The sequence below is a fragment of the Genypterus blacodes genome, unplaced genomic scaffold, assembly GCF_046128005.1.
Source record: "Genypterus blacodes isolate CSIRO-AG114 ecotype Tasmania unplaced genomic scaffold, CSIRO-AGI_Gbla_v1 ptg000030l_1, whole genome shotgun sequence".
Taxonomy (NCBI): Eukaryota; Metazoa; Chordata; class Actinopteri; order Ophidiiformes; family Ophidiidae; genus Genypterus; species Genypterus blacodes.
The window spans coordinates 4581034-4598251 of record NW_027466843.1 but is presented as its reverse complement, the minus strand read 5'-3'; the positions used below and the strand labels follow the sequence as shown (position 1 = coordinate 4598251).

The following is a 17218-nucleotide window of genomic DNA, read 5'->3' as shown; positions in this document are numbered from 1 at the left end:
ATGTTATATTATGGCGTCATAAACGTGGTTATGAACGATCTCATCGGGGTGTCATCGGAATTCGTATTCATTTTCATCAAAATTAAAATCAAAGCGACACTCGCTGTATATTAACCGATGCTGGAAATCTCTTGAACCACCTCGTCATTATTGTCTTGCAGTGTATGTACCTGAAGAAATATATTTTGTTCCGTGCATTTGCAGTCAGGCATTGTAGACAGACTGCTAAACGCTGTCAAACGGCGGGGTCCTTCCGGGGTCCTTCCTGCCTTGAGCCGCTTGGCCACCTCCTGCTCGAGATACAAACCTATACGCTGAGACCTAAAAGCTTTCAATTCACCCTAAATTAGCCTCAGAGCAGCCGTGTCCTCCGGAGAAATGATGGGCAGCAGGACGAGCGCGATAGCCGCGGGGGTGTGCGGGGCTCTATTCGTCGGTTACTGCATCTATTTCGACAGGAAAAGACGGAGTGACCCCAGCTTCAAGAACAGGCTGCGGGAACGTGAGTGTTGACCTCTTCTTCACCTCCTCCTCCGCTTTATCATCTTCATCAAGTCGAGCTGTCCCGGCTATGACAGATCGGTTCTGGTGTGTTTGATTTCGCATTTAGTCAAGGTTGTTCGATTGCACCGAAAGGCACGAGCGGCAGGGGCTCGTTCGGTGAGGTCGGTCTGCTTTACCCCGGTGAATGTAAATGATTGTAGGCCATATTTCAGCTATTACACGCGTCGCTACATTTGGGTAAATTCGACCTGTAATGTGTAAGTAAATTAAGGTTAAAAGAAGTGCGGTGACTGCTGGACCGGCACGGGTGTCTTGACTGCATAGCTCAGTCAGTCGAGTGTCGTGGGGTCATGGAGCGACCCCCCCGCCCCCTTCCAGGTGGTTGGTTCCATATCGTTGATGCAGAGTTCCGCTTGGTTCCAAACTGACCCAACCTGACCCATCCAATCAATACCTAATGATAGAGGAACAATGGTGACTCATTCACTCAACAGCCCAGATTTATCAAACTTGTCTGTGAATCCAAAGGCCGTCCGCCCCTTTCTAATCTTGCCCACCTCATCTTCTACCTTGAGACTCTGCAGTCACACACACTTTATTAACAGGGTCATGACACATTTGTATGTCAATATATGCACATAACATATTTTCTTTCAACATAACTTTGCCTGAATAAAAAGGAAGGGGATGTGGACAGAAAACGTTCTTTAGTCATCCACAGGTAATGGTGTTGTATATGTATTCTTGCTATACGCAGATGATAGTTTGCTCTACTGATCTGACCCCGTATCTAGTCTCCTGGCTTTCCTGTCCATTTTGAACACTTTCTGCAATTTATCTTGGTATAAAAGTTGGGAGGGTGACCTTGGACTCAACTCCAGATGGACTGGTGGGGGGAGGTTATACTGTCTCATCCTGTTTAGGGTTATACACAGAGGACAAATGTGGGAGTTCTCCCTCTTTTATTGTTTTGTTCTCCCCCTGTGTCTGCCCCCTCCCCCCTTTCCTCTCTTGCTACAGCCCATGATGCATTTTGCAACTGCTGGTATGGTGGAGTGAACAAAAAACTGCACCTATGAGGTCATCATACTAGCAACGCTGATGTCATTTGAGTCTTCACGGTTACATTGTCTTGTAAACCTAATTCAAAACAAACCCTTGCCGATTACATACCTTCAATCCCTCCTGCCACCTCACCTCATCTGACGTCTTATTTTCTGCCATCTGCCTTAGTACTGATGTCTTTCCCCCTTAAATTTCATTCTAAAGAGAGGTGTGTTTGTTTCTCAGCTGTCTCGGTGTCTGTCCATTGTCTGTGTTAAAGCTGTGAGGTTTTCTTTACTATTTACTGTTTGTGTTGTAGGGAGGAGAAATCAGAAGGCAGCCAAAGACCGGGCCGGCATGGCAAAGGTGAGCACCATCTCTGAACACATCATTTGTTTGTCTTCACTTTCGATTATTAAGTGGTCAAATTACATTACATTCCATTACGATCATTTGGCAGACGCTTTTATCCAAAGCGACTTACATTACATGTCCACCCTTCGCAGAGGGGGGAGCAATTGAGGGTTTGGTGCCTTGCTCAGGGGCACCTCGGCAGGGGCTCGAACCGGCGACCCTCCGGTTCCCAAGCGGAAGCACTACCCACTGAGCCACTGCCTCACCAAATAAAATGTATTTGTAAAGTCCAATATTACATACGTCTCAAAAGGCTTTCCAGGCCCACAACAGCACGTGGTTCCCGACTTAGCCCAGAGCAATCTAGGAAAACGAGGAAAAAATCCCCAAAACACCTGCAGCCGTACTGACAGACTCCACCTGTTGAACTCTCTCCAAAATTCTTTTCATCTTTCCCTCACCATAAGTGTCAACTAACAGACTCATGACTAATATGTCATCTCAGGAGTCTCAATGACCCTGACTACAACTACACAGAGGTTAAATCCTGAGAATCCCCATAAGTCTGTCAGAACTGAAGTCTTTCGGGATTGTGGAACATTTTCAAGTCTTGACTAGCAAGTCCAGTTGCCTAAGATTAACTTTCCGTGGAAACCATTACCTGGATGACTGAGAACCTTTACTAATGTCGGAATATTGTTTTGCAGCTTCCAGACCTGAAGGATGCTGAAGCTGTACAGAAGTTCTTCTTGGAGGAGATCCAGCTGGGAGAGGAGCTGCTGGCTCAGGGTAAGACCCCTCATATGTTACGCCACAACATAAGACACTGATTGTTTGGATATGGATCACTAATAAATAAGGCACACAAAGCAAAATGCCTGAATAGTCATAATCTCGTTTTACTGAAACATGCATATGAGCTTCTGGGTCTAAATGCTGTGTGTGCGTCCCTCCACAGGAGACTATGAGAAAGGTGTGGACCACCTGACCAACGCCATAGCAGTGTGCGGTCAGCCTCAACAGCTGCTGCAGGTGCTGCAGCAGACTCTGCCACCACCCGTCTTTCAGATGCTGCTCACCAAACTTCCCAGCATCAACCAGGTAAAACCCACACCACCTAAACATACTTACTTAAACCAGGTGCAACCCACACCCTAAGCCAAAATGGCTGCCACGGAGTCCCATTGCATTCAGTTCCACCCCCAAAATGCCTCAATGTAAGATGGCTGCTCAACCATGTGAAAACCGCTTCCAAAGTAAGGGAAGACACTAATATCCCCCCTCGCTCCTGTTTTCCCCCCCGTCTAGCAAGGGTGGGTAGTACTTGATTTTATGCATCATTAACTTTATAGAGTACAAACGCCATTTATAATTTAAAAACGCTCCAGCTGCATTTCCTCTAATAGCTGTTAGATGCTGAGTCCGAGGAAATTCTCATTGGGTACGTTCCAAATCGGCTAATTCTTTCCCTTACCCGTGTCTTTTCTTTATACATTAAGTGGAGAGACTAAGAGGAACTGAAGGATGATCTGAGAAATGGAACATCCCAACTCTTCAGGTGTCACCATCATCTGAACGTGTGTGTACAGATGGTACACTGGATCTATTTCCTTTTCTTGCAAGTTGCAGCTTTGCACCTTTTCCGCCAATCAAAACATTAAGCCAGCACCTCTTTTTTTTCTCATGCGTTTTTACTTTAGTTTTGGGATGATTTTAGAGATTTTTATTACTCAAACATTTAACATAAAAATGTATTAATCTTATATGGGATGTTTGCTCTCTTTCTCCAGCGGATCATGGGTGCACAGAGCCTGAGTGAGGACGATATAGAATGAGAACCAAGAGGAGCCTCCCTCATCCCCAACCATCAACTCGGCCTCTTGCTCATGTGGCCCCTCTTCCATCGCAGCCTGCCACCGCATCAGCCGTCATCCAGGCCAAAGTCGACTTCCCATCGAGGCATCCGAACGGGATTTAGTTTTTTAAAAATATTCCTGCTCATACATCTAATTAGTGTCTTTTATTTTAATTACCCATTTTTTGGGTATTGTATTATAGTGCCCTGTCCAGTTTCACTCATGGTGTGATCTTGTCATTAGTTGTAATAACTAAAGGGACTAGAATTTGACTAACAACTTGATTTTGCTCCGTCCTGCAGGATGCCGCAGCAGAAACAGTTTATACAGAGAGTTAATGTTCACCAAACCCTAGTCTGTTTTCTATGGTTACACAGATTTCACGAGTGTAGAGACAGGAACCTTCACTCTAGACGCTTCTGAATATTTATTTGTTCTGTTATCAGTCTGTCGGGTCTACACTGGGAAACACTTTCTAAAAACCGAGAAAAGGTTTCTTTGAAAGAGGATGATCCTCTTTAGGAAAATGTACAATAAAAATGGTGAACACAGTTAAGTATTGAGTTTTCTTTACCAGATTTTCAACAGTGCTTACCACAAGGTCTAAGCAAACAGGTCTTTTTAATATAACATCTTGATATGCCGCAGTAGGAAAAGTACAGCAGGTATTAACTTTTTAGTTAAGTACAAGTGTGTCAAACGGGTAATGAACTCATCTCAAATAGGAACAGTTGTCTTTGCTTTTTCACACACACATACTGTATATATAATTGGCATTTCAGCACTAGAACATAACCCCCTTGCTCTTGATGAGGGACTGACCCCAAAAAATAATGGTTGCAATAGTTCCTGTTTAACAAACACCACTGACCGGAGACAGAAAAATGACTTAATTCTCATGGTGTTAGCAGATGTATTTCTAAGTGATGTCACTGTACTCTGGAGTCAAGTTTACAGATTTACATATTTATAAATGACAAACTTCAATTTAGTCTCACTATTGCCATCGCCGAGGACGCATTTCTTTCACAATTAATTCTCTACTTCTGCAGTAAAAACCTTTGCAGGTGGTCTTTGTGCAGCCATGTCAATATAAAGCACTTCATGTGTGTGAGGAAATGGCTCATACACAGGAAAGGAAGTGGATCCAGCCTGGATATCTGATCACTGTCTCAAACAGCCAAACTGGTGCTGCAGTCTTCTCAGATATGAACAGTTTTCTTTGCTTTTTGTTTCTTTTTCAGTCCTTTCTTTTTTGGCTTTTTGTTCGGATTCGCCATCTCTCCTTTGAAGGAGGCCGGGCCGTTTGAGTTTTGCTTTCCATTGAATTTCCCAGGAGGCTTGAACGGTCCCTGACCGCCCCCCCTCTCCTTCCATGAGCCCCTGCCGTCCATATTCCTTGGTGCCCCCCTGCCGCCCGGTGCTCCCCTGCCGCCCATCCTCCCCGGTGCCCCCCGGCCGCCCGGTGCCCCCCGGCCGCCCATCCTCCCCGGTGCCCCCCTGCCGCCCGGTGCCCCCCTGCCTCCCGGTGCCCCCCTGCCGGCCATCCCCCCCAGCGCCCCCCTGCCGGCCATCCCTCCTGGTGCTCCCCTGCCGGCCATATTCCTTGGTGCCCCCCTGCCACCCATCTTCCCTGGTGCCCCCCTGCCGCCCGGTGCCCCCCTGCCGCCCGTCTTCCCTGGTCCCCCCCTGCTGTCCATCTTCCCCGGTGTCCTATTGCCCATTTTATTCTTCACCTTTTCCTTCTTCACAGACCTTTTCACCCGGACAGAGCGTCCCTCCAACTTGGAGCCATCCAGCTCCAACGCTAGCTGGACTGAGTCGGCGCTCTGCAACATAAACATATGAACATGAATATCAGCTCTAGACAGAGATTCATTTATGTGAAACCTATTACATTCTCCCTAACAAGGAGCAGTACCGTTTTTTATTTTTCAGCAGTTCATAAGCAAGTACAGTGTTTACTCAATGTGCTAAACCACCTTAAAGTTATCAAATCAAGATTAAATTAGAACCAGTATTTATGCTGGTATGCTGGTTTTCCTGAGGTGGAGCATCAAAGGACTTGATTCCCAAGTTTATTTTCAATATTTTTTGAAATTATGCTGCATGAGAGATGCAACTAGAACATTGTTTACATATTTTTATTCTCCACATTTCTCCTTGTTCAGTTTGTTTCTTGTGTTACACTTCACTCGAAACTTTAATGCGATTAAACTGTATACATGGACATAATCAAGCTGTTCTCTGCATATACTGTATATTACACGTTGCAAAAATGCAGTATGGGGCGAATTCTTCCACCGACATGAAGTACTGTGATTAAGATGTGTACAAACCTTAATAAATCAATTTACAATTGCAAATCTAGGTCTGTTTCTTTGGGTCAGCATACTTTGCTCTCCTTAATCTAGCAGTTGGAGGTCACAGCTCTGTGATGGCTCAAGCAGAGGAGGACAGAAGCTGATCAGTCATTCCTACCTCAAACAGGACATAACCGAATCCCTTCCCCATGCCGGAGTTCTTGTCGCGCACCAGTCGCACGGCTTCCACTTCGCCACACTCGTCGAAATGCTGCCGAAGAGCCCGTTCGCTTATCTCTGCAAACACATGTACACCGATTACATTCAAGACATGCTTCCCACACTCGTCACGCGTGGAATCCAAAAAGCAGCTTTACTCACCAAAAGACAGATTCCCCACAAATACAGAGCGTTTGTGATCATGCTGCAAAACAAGAACACTGAGATTTCCTCATCACATCAATTGACATCCAAAACTCTCTCCAACTGCTAACTGTTCAATACTTACTGCTGAGCTTCTAGACACCCCGTCTACTCGGATGTGAAAGGCATTCTCAATTTCGGTTCCGTTCCTGCAAAGAAAGAAATGCGTCGGAAAAGTTCTATATGGGGCTCAGCTGACTGACGGTAATCAACAATGACGATATTCACAATGGCTCATCTTCTGGAGAGCAAGACTGTACTTAGTATGTTTCCTGGAAAAACGTAAGTTAGATTTGTGTGACAGAAGCATGTTTAAGGGTGTAACACAAGTGGCACACCTCTCCAACGCTTTGCTGACAGCCTCTTCATCTTTGAAGACGATGTAAGCGTTGATGTTTTGCTTCTTGGGATGAACTTGGCGTCTGTGGGGAAACAAGGAAGGTAAGCAAGAAAGTATCAGCAGAGATTAGTGAAGTCTCCATATATACACTGTTCTTTGAGCTCTAAATATGATGGAATATAATAGAGGGACTGAAAACTTACTTAATTGCCGCTAGCTTGCGAGACATAGAGGGATCTTCTCTGACCTGCAGGGAAGAAGAAATAATTCACGCAGGAGCCGATGAGAAGAAATCTCTTAATACAAGCAGTTTGCTTAATAGGTCCAAGGACAAGCACTAGCCGTGCATGAGTGAAAACGTAGCTCTAAAACATATTCATTCTTCCTCATTAGATATTGTAGAGGCTTGTTTCTGATCTATGGCTACAACTTTTATTTTCCGACAGCAGACACAATAGATATCACATAAACTCGTAAAATATAATATATTCCGTAGCAGATTGTTTGCTGGAATGTTTCTAGAAAGTGTGTTTGAATATTTACCACAGAGCGAAATCTGATGGACTCAATGGTTCCGTCATCCTTGAAGAGGCTCTGCAGGGTCTGAGCACGGACACAACAACAAAACCTGATCATTCCCACTCTCTCATCCGTAATGTGAAAATAAATAACGATTAAGCGGTCAGCTTCAAAGATTGAGACGCTGCAGCAAGAGACAAACACAATGACATCATACTATATGAATAAATTGTTATTCATATTATTGTTATTATCACCTACATCATCATTATCAATTATTATTAAATCATGGACCTTCTTGGTGCAGCTGGTTGGTAAGTTCCCGACAAACACTGTCCTCTTCATCTTCGAGGCGTCGTCCCGCTTCTTGGCTTTCAGCCGCAGTCTCCTCGCCGCACCCGTCTCTTCCTCCTCCTCTCCCCCCACCTCAGATATTTTCCGTTTTTTCTTCTTGGGCGTCTTCGGGCCTTGCTCAGAATCATCTGCGTTTTGTAAGCTGATCTCTCTGGAACAGACGGGGAAGCGAAGAGGTCAGAATGAAAAACAGAAATAAATGGTTGGGTTCCACTGAGGCTGATATTTTTGAGTTATATGTTTTAAATCAAAAGCATTCCAAAACGTCGTAGCTGAACTCCTCACCGGTCATCCAGGTTTTGCTCGGCTGACGTTTTCTCCTTGGACGGTTTTTTCTGCTTTTGGCTCAGTTGAGCTTTGACCTCTGGAGTTTCTGTTTGCTGCTTGGGCTCTGAGGTCTTTTGCACAGGCTGCCATGGAAACAAACCAGCCAACCGTGTGACATGTTAAGCTGCATTCATTTCTAGCAAACAGATAACCGCTTCCCACCAAGACACACGTGTAGTCTGTTATATGAAGTGGTGCATTCATGTACACACACGTGGAAGCAGCTGAGTGATGCATTTACCTTTGGAGCAGGCTGGAAGAGAAGAGGAGCAGCAGGTGGAGCAGTACTAAACAAAGCCGACAGTGATCCAGAGTTTGCCGGGTTCGTCTGGAACAAACTTCCAGCCACCTGACCCACCACATAGTCTGCTGCTGGCTGGGCCGGCGACTCCTCCTCACTGAAGACAACAAATGATTGACAAGAATAAACAAATGAAGGTGCAAGATGTCCACTGATCCCCCTGAACACATGTATGACCACTGAATATGGAGGGAAATACAGGAGGGAAACTTGTTCTTGCCTGTTGTCAACCTTTTTGTTGCCATTTGTTCCTGTGATTTTTGTCTGTACATGTTCTTATTATCAGTGCGTCTTTCTAACATATATCATTCCACATTGCTTCTGTCTCCTGCTTTAACAGACACAGCCTCTATGAATTTGCGCAGCGCCCAGGCCAAACGAACAACACAATAAAATTTGTAAACTCATCTCATAACAACAGTAACTGACCATAACGCAAGATGGTATGACTGTATAAGCCAGGTACAGTTCCCATTTAAGTTGCAAACATTACATTCTACAGTCTAGGGTGCCACAAAAGAGCGCCCCCTGCAGGCAGACACACGCGAGCAGATTAACGTTTACTCAATATCGAACAATAAATGTAAAACTTTACCCAATATGAGGGCCAAAGACGCACTACTGGATGATAAGTAATGATTTAGTTAAACACAAATTAATATTTGTATTGATGGTTTCATAAAAGCTTTTAAGGGTTCAAATGTCTAAAAATGCATTATTTAGCTATGTTTTGTGACGTCAACGTTGTAACTTAAATTTAGTGACCTCAATGTTAACTTATTTAGTTAAGGAGTTAGCCATGTTAGAACCAGTGTGACGATTTTCCAATTAAACATTTAAAGAAAAGTTATCTTGCCTCCTCGATCGCGTAGCAAACGCCACTTGCCAGAGAACAAGTGTTACATTTACGGCGAAGATTAAACAAACGGAGTGCCACTACACTCAAGAAGTCCAAACTCTGGTAAAAAAAAAAGAAAAAAAAAGTCTAATCTGGAGACAAAACCCAGTGAATGTGGCTGTGGTTGTACGGCTGTTAACGTGTAAACAAACAAACCTGTGCTTAAGCTTCTTCTTCATCGTCTCTTCCGGTTTATCCGAGTGTCACTCGACAATAACGCCGCGTTAAGTCGATATCGTAACTTGTATGTATATATCCCTGACTCTATCTGCAGCATGCATATAATTCTATCACTGCTGCTCTGACTACATAAAAATCATGTTCACACGTTTCTCTCTCTTGCACACCGCTGTTCTACTGGTAATTGTTCCCCACAGGAAACACAGCCGCCGTGGTAAGGTTCCTACTAGATTTAAGATGCTATTTTGGTATTCATTCGAAAATACATAATTTTATATTGTAGTTCTAGGATTATATGTCATATAAAGTTAGAAAAGCAAAATATTTCATGTATTTTTTTTGTATTGAATGTCGTTTTTAATGAAGTAGGATTTTGCGGGATATTGGTGCAACGTCGAAACGTGTCTCTTCCGTTGAGCCAGCGTAGACAGATATGATGTTTTGATTTGGGTGTTAGCTGTCAAAGCTGCTTGTGCGTCAAAAAGTTACAAATCGTTGGACTTCAGTTGCATCTGAAATAATCGCAGGTAATTATTTACATCAGCTACGATTGTCTTCTGTGAGTTTGTCAGTTTTGCGGCGTGATTACTAAAGTACTTTGAGAAACACACACTTACTCTTTAGCTAGCTGCCTGTAGCCTGATCTCCTCCGCAGTAGAACCAGACTCACGTGTGTTTGCTGTCCGATTTACAGAGACCCGGGGGTTCGGATGGGGACAAGCGGGATGGAGGCAGAGATGCCGGCGAATGCGGTGGGCAGGCGGGTGTCCTGCAAAGGCGAGCATGCCACGGTGCGGTATGTGGGCCCGGTCCCACCCACGGCAGGTAAGACTGGGGCTGTTTCCACTCAGTGTGCCGTAGAAGCTGTGCATCGTTCTCTCTGATCTAATTGGTTTTCTTTAGCTTTTCTTCAGTCTTCAGTAGTAGAACAGGACAGAATGGAGTAATAATGGCGTACCGTCGCTCTCCCTGTGTGTGCTGTGTTTCAGGGCTGTGGCTCGGTGTGGAGTGGGATAATCCTGACAGAGGTAAACACGATGGCAGCCATGAAGGCACGCAGTATTTTACATGCAGGTAATCCTCCTCATGATTGCTTCTGATATAATGTATTGCCTGAATGATTTTTCACTTTATCAACCGCCTGCCTCTGTCTTTAAATTTGTGTAATGGCCTTTATAATCTGGGAACCTGGGAGTCCCCTTAATCATCTTGTTTTCCATCGGAATAATATAACTAAAATACCTTGTACAGAGTCCACTCGGGCTTAAGTGGTTAATTGCTTCATTGATCAAGTTAAAATATTAACCACTCCCCTGTATTGTCATTGATTAATATGAATGAGTTAGTTTAATAGATATACATTTGTAAAGTAAGATCACAGCTGTTCCCATGACCTTCTTGTGTCTGCACATTCAGTCACCCCAAAGGCGGCTCCTTCATCCACCTCCCAAAGGCCAGCTTTGGAGTGGACTTCCTGACAGCAGTGGCTGAGGTGTACCAGGGTCTTGAAGAGGAGTCCATGTGCGAGTTGGTGGAGGTGGTCCTCTTCAAAGACCGGAGGTACTGTGCTCATGATCCACAACCTTTTCCGCAATGAGATCAAAATATGACTTACCAGGAGGGTATGACTTGAGTCTGTCTGACTTTACATACTGTTTTTAGCGTCCCCTGCATCCTACTCATGCTGTAGCACTTGTAGACTATGAATTAGAAGCAAATTAACAAATGTGTCAAAGTGTCAGTGGTTGCTTGTTCACAATGCCAAATGCAAATAAATCTATCCGACTGTTTATGTTACTTCAAATGGACTACACAAGCATACCAAATTGAGTTCTTCTCTCTTTTTGTCTTTAGTTTTGAGAGCCTTCTATCTGCATCGCTTAGGGGGAAGGAAGTGAACGGGCCAGGTGTTGATGGTAAAATCAGGAAAACGACACCCAGTATCTTTTCATGGAGACACTCGCAAGTTCTAGATGCAACATTTGATATTCAGAGAAAGCTGTGACTTTATATCTCAGTATACCACTCCATGCTGTTCAGTCACCTTTACAGCATGAATCAGACATCACAGAGCTCGACCTGAGTAAGACCCTGATGTCCTGCTGGGAGGACGTGGCGGCCATCACACAGCAGATGGACAATCTGGAAGAACTAATACTCAGGTGCAGTACAATAGAGCAGATGGGGGTTTTGTTTTTGTTTTTTTGCTATTTGTTTTTATTGAAGTAAACATTTTACATGACATTGCGCATACAATTATAGGATATTTTGAAGATCATTTGTTATACAGAAAGAGTGGTCACACAACCCCTTCCTGGCCCGCCTGAGATAATAATAAATAATAAAATGAAAAAATACAAAGGAACTGTTTGGTGTTCTGGTAATCAGTCACTGGTCTGGCATAGCCTGTAGATCTGTGAAGTAAGAGAGAAATGGTTGCCATCTCTGATAGAACTTATCAGTGTGGCCCCTCAATGTCTACTTGATTTTCTCGAGTTTAAGAAAATACATTGTATCCTTCAGCCATTGCGAAATAGAGGGAGGGGTAGGGATTTCCATTGCAGGAGCAGGCGGTGTCTAGCAAGCAAAGAGGTGAACATGACATTTTGCTTTTGTGAGGTGTTAAATTGGCATGAGTCCAAAGGTTTTATTATATTTTAATCACTGATTGTTCATGCAGTAGCTGTGATTTCCTTCTTAGGAGTAACAAATGTTTCCATTTTATTTTAGTGACAACAGACTACGTTTGCCCGCTGAGCCCTCGGCTCACTGCCAGGCCTTCTGTAACTTGAAAGTGCTCGTCCTCAACAGCTGTGATCTCACCTGGCGTCAGGTACACACAAGACATACACACAATACAGTATCACATGTGGGTCTTCATCTTCACCGCTTCAACGCCTTCATCTGTTTAACGTTATCTTAAGTCTCATCATATCAAAGAGAAAAAACTGATTGTACTCTTGTTGCTTTTGTCGCTGATCAGATCCTGACCTGCGCCTCTATGTGGCCACAACTGGAGGATCTCTGCCTTAATGGAAACAACTTAACAGAGCTGCAGAGGTAGGACCGTCTCTATTCCTGACTTTCTCCCTCTGCCTTTCTTTGTTTTTTGCAACATTTGTCCACTTGCTCGGTATTGTTTCGACAATTTCAACATAATTTGAATTGTGTGTTTGTTGTTGTTTATTTGTCAAACACTGAAGAAGACTCTCAAAATGTAATATAATAAAGTAGTCTCTCTCTCATCAGTGTCACATCTTTTGCTCAAATATTACAACTTCAGTTTTATTCCATGTTAAACTGCAGGGAGGTTTGACTCATCCAGACATTGATGTCATCTAAACACAGACACAGAGCATCTGCTGGCCCACAGTGGTTTGGTGAAAGCTCTATATAAATCTGAGTGCTGTCAGCAAAACGATGACGGGATTTAGGGATTTTGACAATAAAAAAGAGTGAAGGCGTATTAGCACTGAATAAAAGATGAGAAGATCAAAACTTTCTTGAATTGATCTTTTCTGTAATGGGCAATGAAACTGCTTGTATCACATTCTGTCTTTGCATGTGATGCCAACTGCTGTGTTACTGTGTGTCATCTTTTATAGACCAGACGGTGTGCTGCTGAGCCTGAAGAGTCTCAGTCTCTGCAGGAATCCCTTGAAACAGGGCAGTGTGACAAGTCTCGCTTATTTGCCCAGGTACTGAACAGAGCTACAGCCCAGTGTATGGCTGCAGCGGCAGTGGCTGTTCCCACTAATGAATAACCAAACCCAAAATGTAAGACTCTACAGTGACTATGTGTTGTTTCCACTACAGACTGGAGACGCTGAAACTGACTGACACAGGACTATCCGTCATTCAATTTGATGACATCCCTCCTGGTAAAGTTAACATTTGCATATTATCACCTCCTGTTCTTAATGAATCATTTATCTAAGTTAGTCTAACACCTCTGGACACAGATGAAACTATTCTGCTTGATTGTTTTAATATTCAGAACTGTTTGGGAAAACATTTGCACATTTAAATGCTGACTTTTTTCTGTGTAGAATCTAAAACAGCCTTGTTCCCCCAACTGACCTACCTCTATCTGGACAAAAACAACATATCTGAGGTGAGAAATTCACTCGGATCTGTTTATGGTTTGATGTTTAGCTTGAAAACATTAAGCTCCTGCACATCTTCAAATTAATTGCCTAATACACAATAGACATAACAAAGAATGAAGTACAAATACAGTTTAAAAACAGAACTGATTGATGATGACAACAACAACTCCATTTGCTGGCAACAATTTATTGTGAGCCACTACCAGGAACGTTTGACTGTGGATTAAAAACACAGAAGACGAAAGAAGACCTTGCAGAAATATGTATCTCTCTTTCTCTGTCTGTCTCTCAGTGGTTTGTGGTTGATGAACTGGATAAGTTGCCCAGTTTGGTTCAGCTGACGTGTCGCAGAAACAAGCTGGTAACCAGTGATGGAAATCCAAAATCAACTGATAAGCTGATCATCGCCAAAGTGGGTCAACTGATATCCCTCAATGGCGGTCAGGTCAGTCATACCCGTGTTTGCGTGCGGTTGGGGGTGTGAGTACACGCGTGTGTGTATGTAAGGCACTTTTATGAACTGACGTCACATTCTCTATCCATCAGATATTACCTGAGGATCGAAGCATGGCGGAGCTTGACTACATCAAGAGGTTTGGAGAGGAGTGGATGAAAGCAGGAGGACACCCTGACCCCCAGCAGAGTCACCCCAGTCCTCATTTCACCTGTCAGCACCGACGTTACCAGAGCCTCATAGACAGTAAGTCACACATATCGTCTCCATGTTAGGTATGTTAGGTATGTAAGGATGCCACGGTGGGAGAATTCTTACACTGGCTTAAGTCTTTTATGTCACCGACCTTCATCCTTCATCTATTCATCAATCAAATGTCTAACTATAACCAGTAGTCATCATGCCTTAGCTAATAAAATAAGTGTTAATGTTTGAAAGTGTTGATAAATTCACCAATAATCATTGTGCATTTGAGTTACTTTCTAAATTTTACTAAAGGATTTGATTAGAACTGGAAACAGGGATTTGATTTGATTCAAATTTGATGCATTTGAACAAGTAGAACTGTCAGGTGTACAAGTTTGACAAAAAGTAAAGTGATGCTGATGGATGTTTTTCAGAATATGCTCCAGAGGAAGGCGAGCTGAAGAAGGCAAAGTCGTTTGCTTTGAAGAATGAGCTGTTAAGTTAGTCCTTTCTCTCTCTTCTATCTGCTCTCTGATCAGACCACAGGTAACCTCTGATATACAGTGCAGGTGCTGTATATCAGAGGCGATAGGTTGTGAAGTCTTTCAGAGCCATCCACATCAATATGAAAATGTTATTGCACTGTGATACTGTGAAATTCTGAAACTCCATAAGCAAATGAAACCAAAGATTTCATCTAAACAGGAAGTGTGACATTTTCTGAACATTAATTCCTCTTCATCTCCCTCCATCAGAGATTACATTTGTGTTCCCGGACAATGCTGACAGGAAGCCAATCGAAAAGAAACTTCCAGGTACACCAGCAGCAGAAAAGGCTGATGACTGTGGGACAACTCATCTGTAACAGAATAACAGTGTGTATGGCACATATGGTGCTGTCCTGCACCATGTGTGCCTTACACAATGTTATTCTTTAGCAGACTCTCCCCACACTCCATTACGCAAGGTGTCATGTATATTTAGCAAAATAGTGTGGATGTATCAGGACTGGTTTTAAATGCACTCATACATGTTGTGGTCTCTCATTGCTTTAGCTTCCATGGTTGTCCACAAGGTGAAAGGACTCCTGCACCGACTGCTGAAGATCCCTGTGGCGGAGCTGCAGCTCACCTACACCAGCGCCAAGGTAACGGCCAACATGCTGACACAGAATGTGGATTTATTGAACCCAGAGTAGTAGCTAGAGAGTAGTTGTAGCTGAAAAACCAACCAAACCAATCGAAAAATAACTAACGTATTAGTCATTGTATGGTATCCACAGTATCCACCATAGAAAATGTACAAGAAAATGTGGTGCTTTAAGCCTGTTACTCCTCCAATGCAGAATGGTGGAAAAGGCCTCTCTTTATTGATAAATAATAATTTAAAAGACAATAGTTAATAAGACTGCAGATAAGCATGGACAAGTCTTTGATATTCAGAATCATCAAGTGAAAGGGGACTAAACCTACTGTCCCATTAAGTGACATCACTCCATCTAGCTGCTATTAGAGGAACTGCAGCATGGTTTTTAGCCAGTTTTTAGCTGCTTGGTTTCACCCAATCATACACGTCAATATCAATCAATAATATGTCTGTACAGTACCATTGTTAAATCATAAATCTCCAATGTTCCTAGACGTTGAGCAGAGAGTTTGAGATCGACGGAGACCTGAAGACTCTACAGTTTTATGCTATTGAAGATGGGGACAAGGTGTTGGTTCGCTGGGCCTGACCAAACAAACTGCCCAGCTGTTGGGGATGAACTGAAAGAATCAGAGCAAAGACCAACACAGAAACTTCCAGAACTATTTGCCCTGCTTTTACTCACATTTGAATGCAGACTGAATATGTTTTCATTTGTGTGCTTTTAAGTGATGCATATTTTTAGTTTCTGTGTTTGTTTTTCGGGGAATTAGACTGAAAATCTCAGTATGACCAACAGAAAAATAGCATGAAATGTGTAAGACACAACACATTCGAACCTTTGGTGTCGAAGTTTTGAAAATGCTGCCCTTTGAGATGATGATGGGAAGACCGGAATGAACCGTGGCAATATTATGTTCACACTGCAAAACGGGTTCAGCGCCAGACCAGAAATCATGTTGTCAATGTCATGATGATCGCTTTGAAACTTTCTTAGAACGTGAAAGTGTGAACTTGGAACGATTCTTTCTTGGGATGAAATTGGTATTTTGATTGTTGCGAGATGCTGAAAAAGTTCTAAACCAAATTTGAGAAGAAGTTCTGGTTCCACTGTGGATGCAAGATAACCCTTTTGTTTTTTAAATATTTTTGTCGCTTCTAAAGTAAGACATCACTGAAGAAAATTGGGTTTATTTATCTCAGCATAGACATCATATCAATAGGCCTCAAAAAATTCTGATGTTTCTTTCTCCTAGGCTCAGTAGCATTTTAGAATAACAAACATTTCATCCATGGTTGTTTGGCATTGCTGATAGTAAACGTTCGAGTTATGTTAATGCCTACATTAGTGCCTTTCTGGTGGTAATTAAAACTGTTAATTTAATACAAATTAGCCAAAATTTAATGGAGCTCAATATAGTCACACGTTCATTTCACACGCTGTTCTTTCTTTCGCACGTATCATTTATGTGGCTTCCTACTACCGTGAATTATATGTAAAGATAATTGTGCATAGAATATTCCTATTTGATTTGTTTTCATTTTGTTTGAGTAGTGTTTTATAATAAAAATGAGCTTGAGTGTTAATAAACATTTGCATAACTACAGTAACTAGCATGCTAGCTTACCAAACATGTAGCTAGGCTCGAGGAGATGGAGTCATTCCTATAGCTCTGTATAGAACATAATGGGAACTTGATCTTCCCCAGCTGCTGCGTCACTGAAATGATATAAAGTGATGAGTCTGAGATCCATGGCTACAGATATTAGCTTACATTAGAAAATCAGGATGGGTGTTTCTATGTGTGGGTATGTTGAGTGCCTGACAACATAAAACCTTTTGAAAAGCTACTGGGCAACTTAGGACCCTTAGGAACAAAGACACGCTCCTGTGTAGATTTAGCATTAGCTGAAAGATTA

At 42.9% G+C, this 17218-nt stretch overlaps 3 protein-coding genes across 3 annotated transcripts; 2 read left to right on the top strand and 1 right to left on the bottom strand.

Annotated features, from left to right (window-relative positions):
• The first annotated feature begins 261 nt into the window (after window positions 1–261).
• Window positions 262–4314, top strand: tomm20b (translocase of outer mitochondrial membrane 20b). Its single transcript, XM_076145492.1, has 5 exons — window positions 262–502; window positions 1868–1914; window positions 2610–2691; window positions 2861–3003; window positions 3693–4314. The coding sequence occupies exons 1-5, from the start codon at window positions 379–381 to the stop codon at window positions 3735–3737; spliced, it is 441 nt and encodes a 146-aa protein (XP_076001607.1). The 5' UTR covers window positions 262–378; the 3' UTR covers window positions 3738–4314.
• A 46-nt stretch (window positions 4315–4360) lies between these two features.
• rbm34 (RNA binding motif protein 34) lies at window positions 4361–9583 on the bottom strand. Its single transcript, XM_076145495.1, has 12 exons — window positions 9380–9583; window positions 8266–8422; window positions 7983–8107; window positions 7638–7848; window positions 7368–7427; window positions 7028–7071; window positions 6823–6906; window positions 6570–6633; window positions 6443–6485; window positions 6240–6358; window positions 5425–5587; window positions 4361–5181 (listed from the first exon to the last, which is right to left on the bottom strand). The coding sequence occupies exons 1-12, from the start codon at window positions 9400–9402 to the stop codon at window positions 4961–4963; spliced, it is 1314 nt and encodes a 437-aa protein (XP_076001610.1). The 5' UTR covers window positions 9403–9583; the 3' UTR covers window positions 4361–4960.
• Window positions 9584–9810: 227 nt separating this feature from the next.
• tbce (tubulin folding cofactor E) lies at window positions 9811–16176 on the top strand. The gene is made up of 17 exons (XM_076145480.1): window positions 9811–9930; window positions 10098–10228; window positions 10393–10477; window positions 10820–10963; window positions 11258–11343; window positions 11466–11565; window positions 12134–12236; window positions 12387–12463; window positions 13009–13101; window positions 13220–13284; window positions 13453–13517; window positions 13805–13957; window positions 14059–14212; window positions 14587–14652; window positions 14908–14967; window positions 15208–15299; window positions 15792–16176. The coding sequence occupies exons 2-17, from the start codon at window positions 10114–10116 to the stop codon at window positions 15885–15887; spliced, it is 1554 nt and encodes a 517-aa protein (XP_076001595.1). The 5' UTR covers window positions 9811–9930; window positions 10098–10113; the 3' UTR covers window positions 15888–16176.
• The last annotated feature ends 1042 nt before the right edge of the window (window positions 16177–17218 follow it).

Coding starts and splice junctions, on each gene's coding strand:
- tomm20b (XM_076145492.1), top strand. CDS start 379: ATGATGGGCAGCAGGACGAGCGCGATAGCCGCGGGGGTGTGCGGGGCT. Junction 503..1,867: donor CAAGAACAGGCTGCGGGAAC/GTGAGTGTTGAC, acceptor TTTGTGTTGTAG/GGAGGAGAAATCAGAAGGCA. Junction 1,915..2,609: donor ACCGGGCCGGCATGGCAAAG/GTGAGCACCATC, acceptor ATTGTTTTGCAG/CTTCCAGACCTGAAGGATGC.
- tbce (XM_076145480.1), top strand. CDS start 10,114: ATGGGGACAAGCGGGATGGAGGCAGAGATGCCGGCGAATGCGGTGGGC. Junction 10,229..10,392: donor CCCGGTCCCACCCACGGCAG/GTAAGACTGGGG, acceptor GCTGTGTTTCAG/GGCTGTGGCTCGGTGTGGAG. Junction 13,518..13,804: donor ACAAAAACAACATATCTGAG/GTGAGAAATTCA, acceptor TCTGTCTCTCAG/TGGTTTGTGGTTGATGAACT.
- rbm34 (XM_076145495.1), bottom strand. CDS start 9,402: ATGAAGAAGAAGCTTAAGCACAG. Junction 7,849..7,982: donor GAGCAAAACCTGGATGACCG/GTGAGGAGTTCA, acceptor CGTCTGTTCCAG/AGAGATCAGCTTACAAAACG. Junction 7,428..7,637: donor CAACCAGCTGCACCAAGAAG/GTCCATGATTTA, acceptor GTCCGTGCTCAG/ACCCTGCAGAGCCTCTTCAA.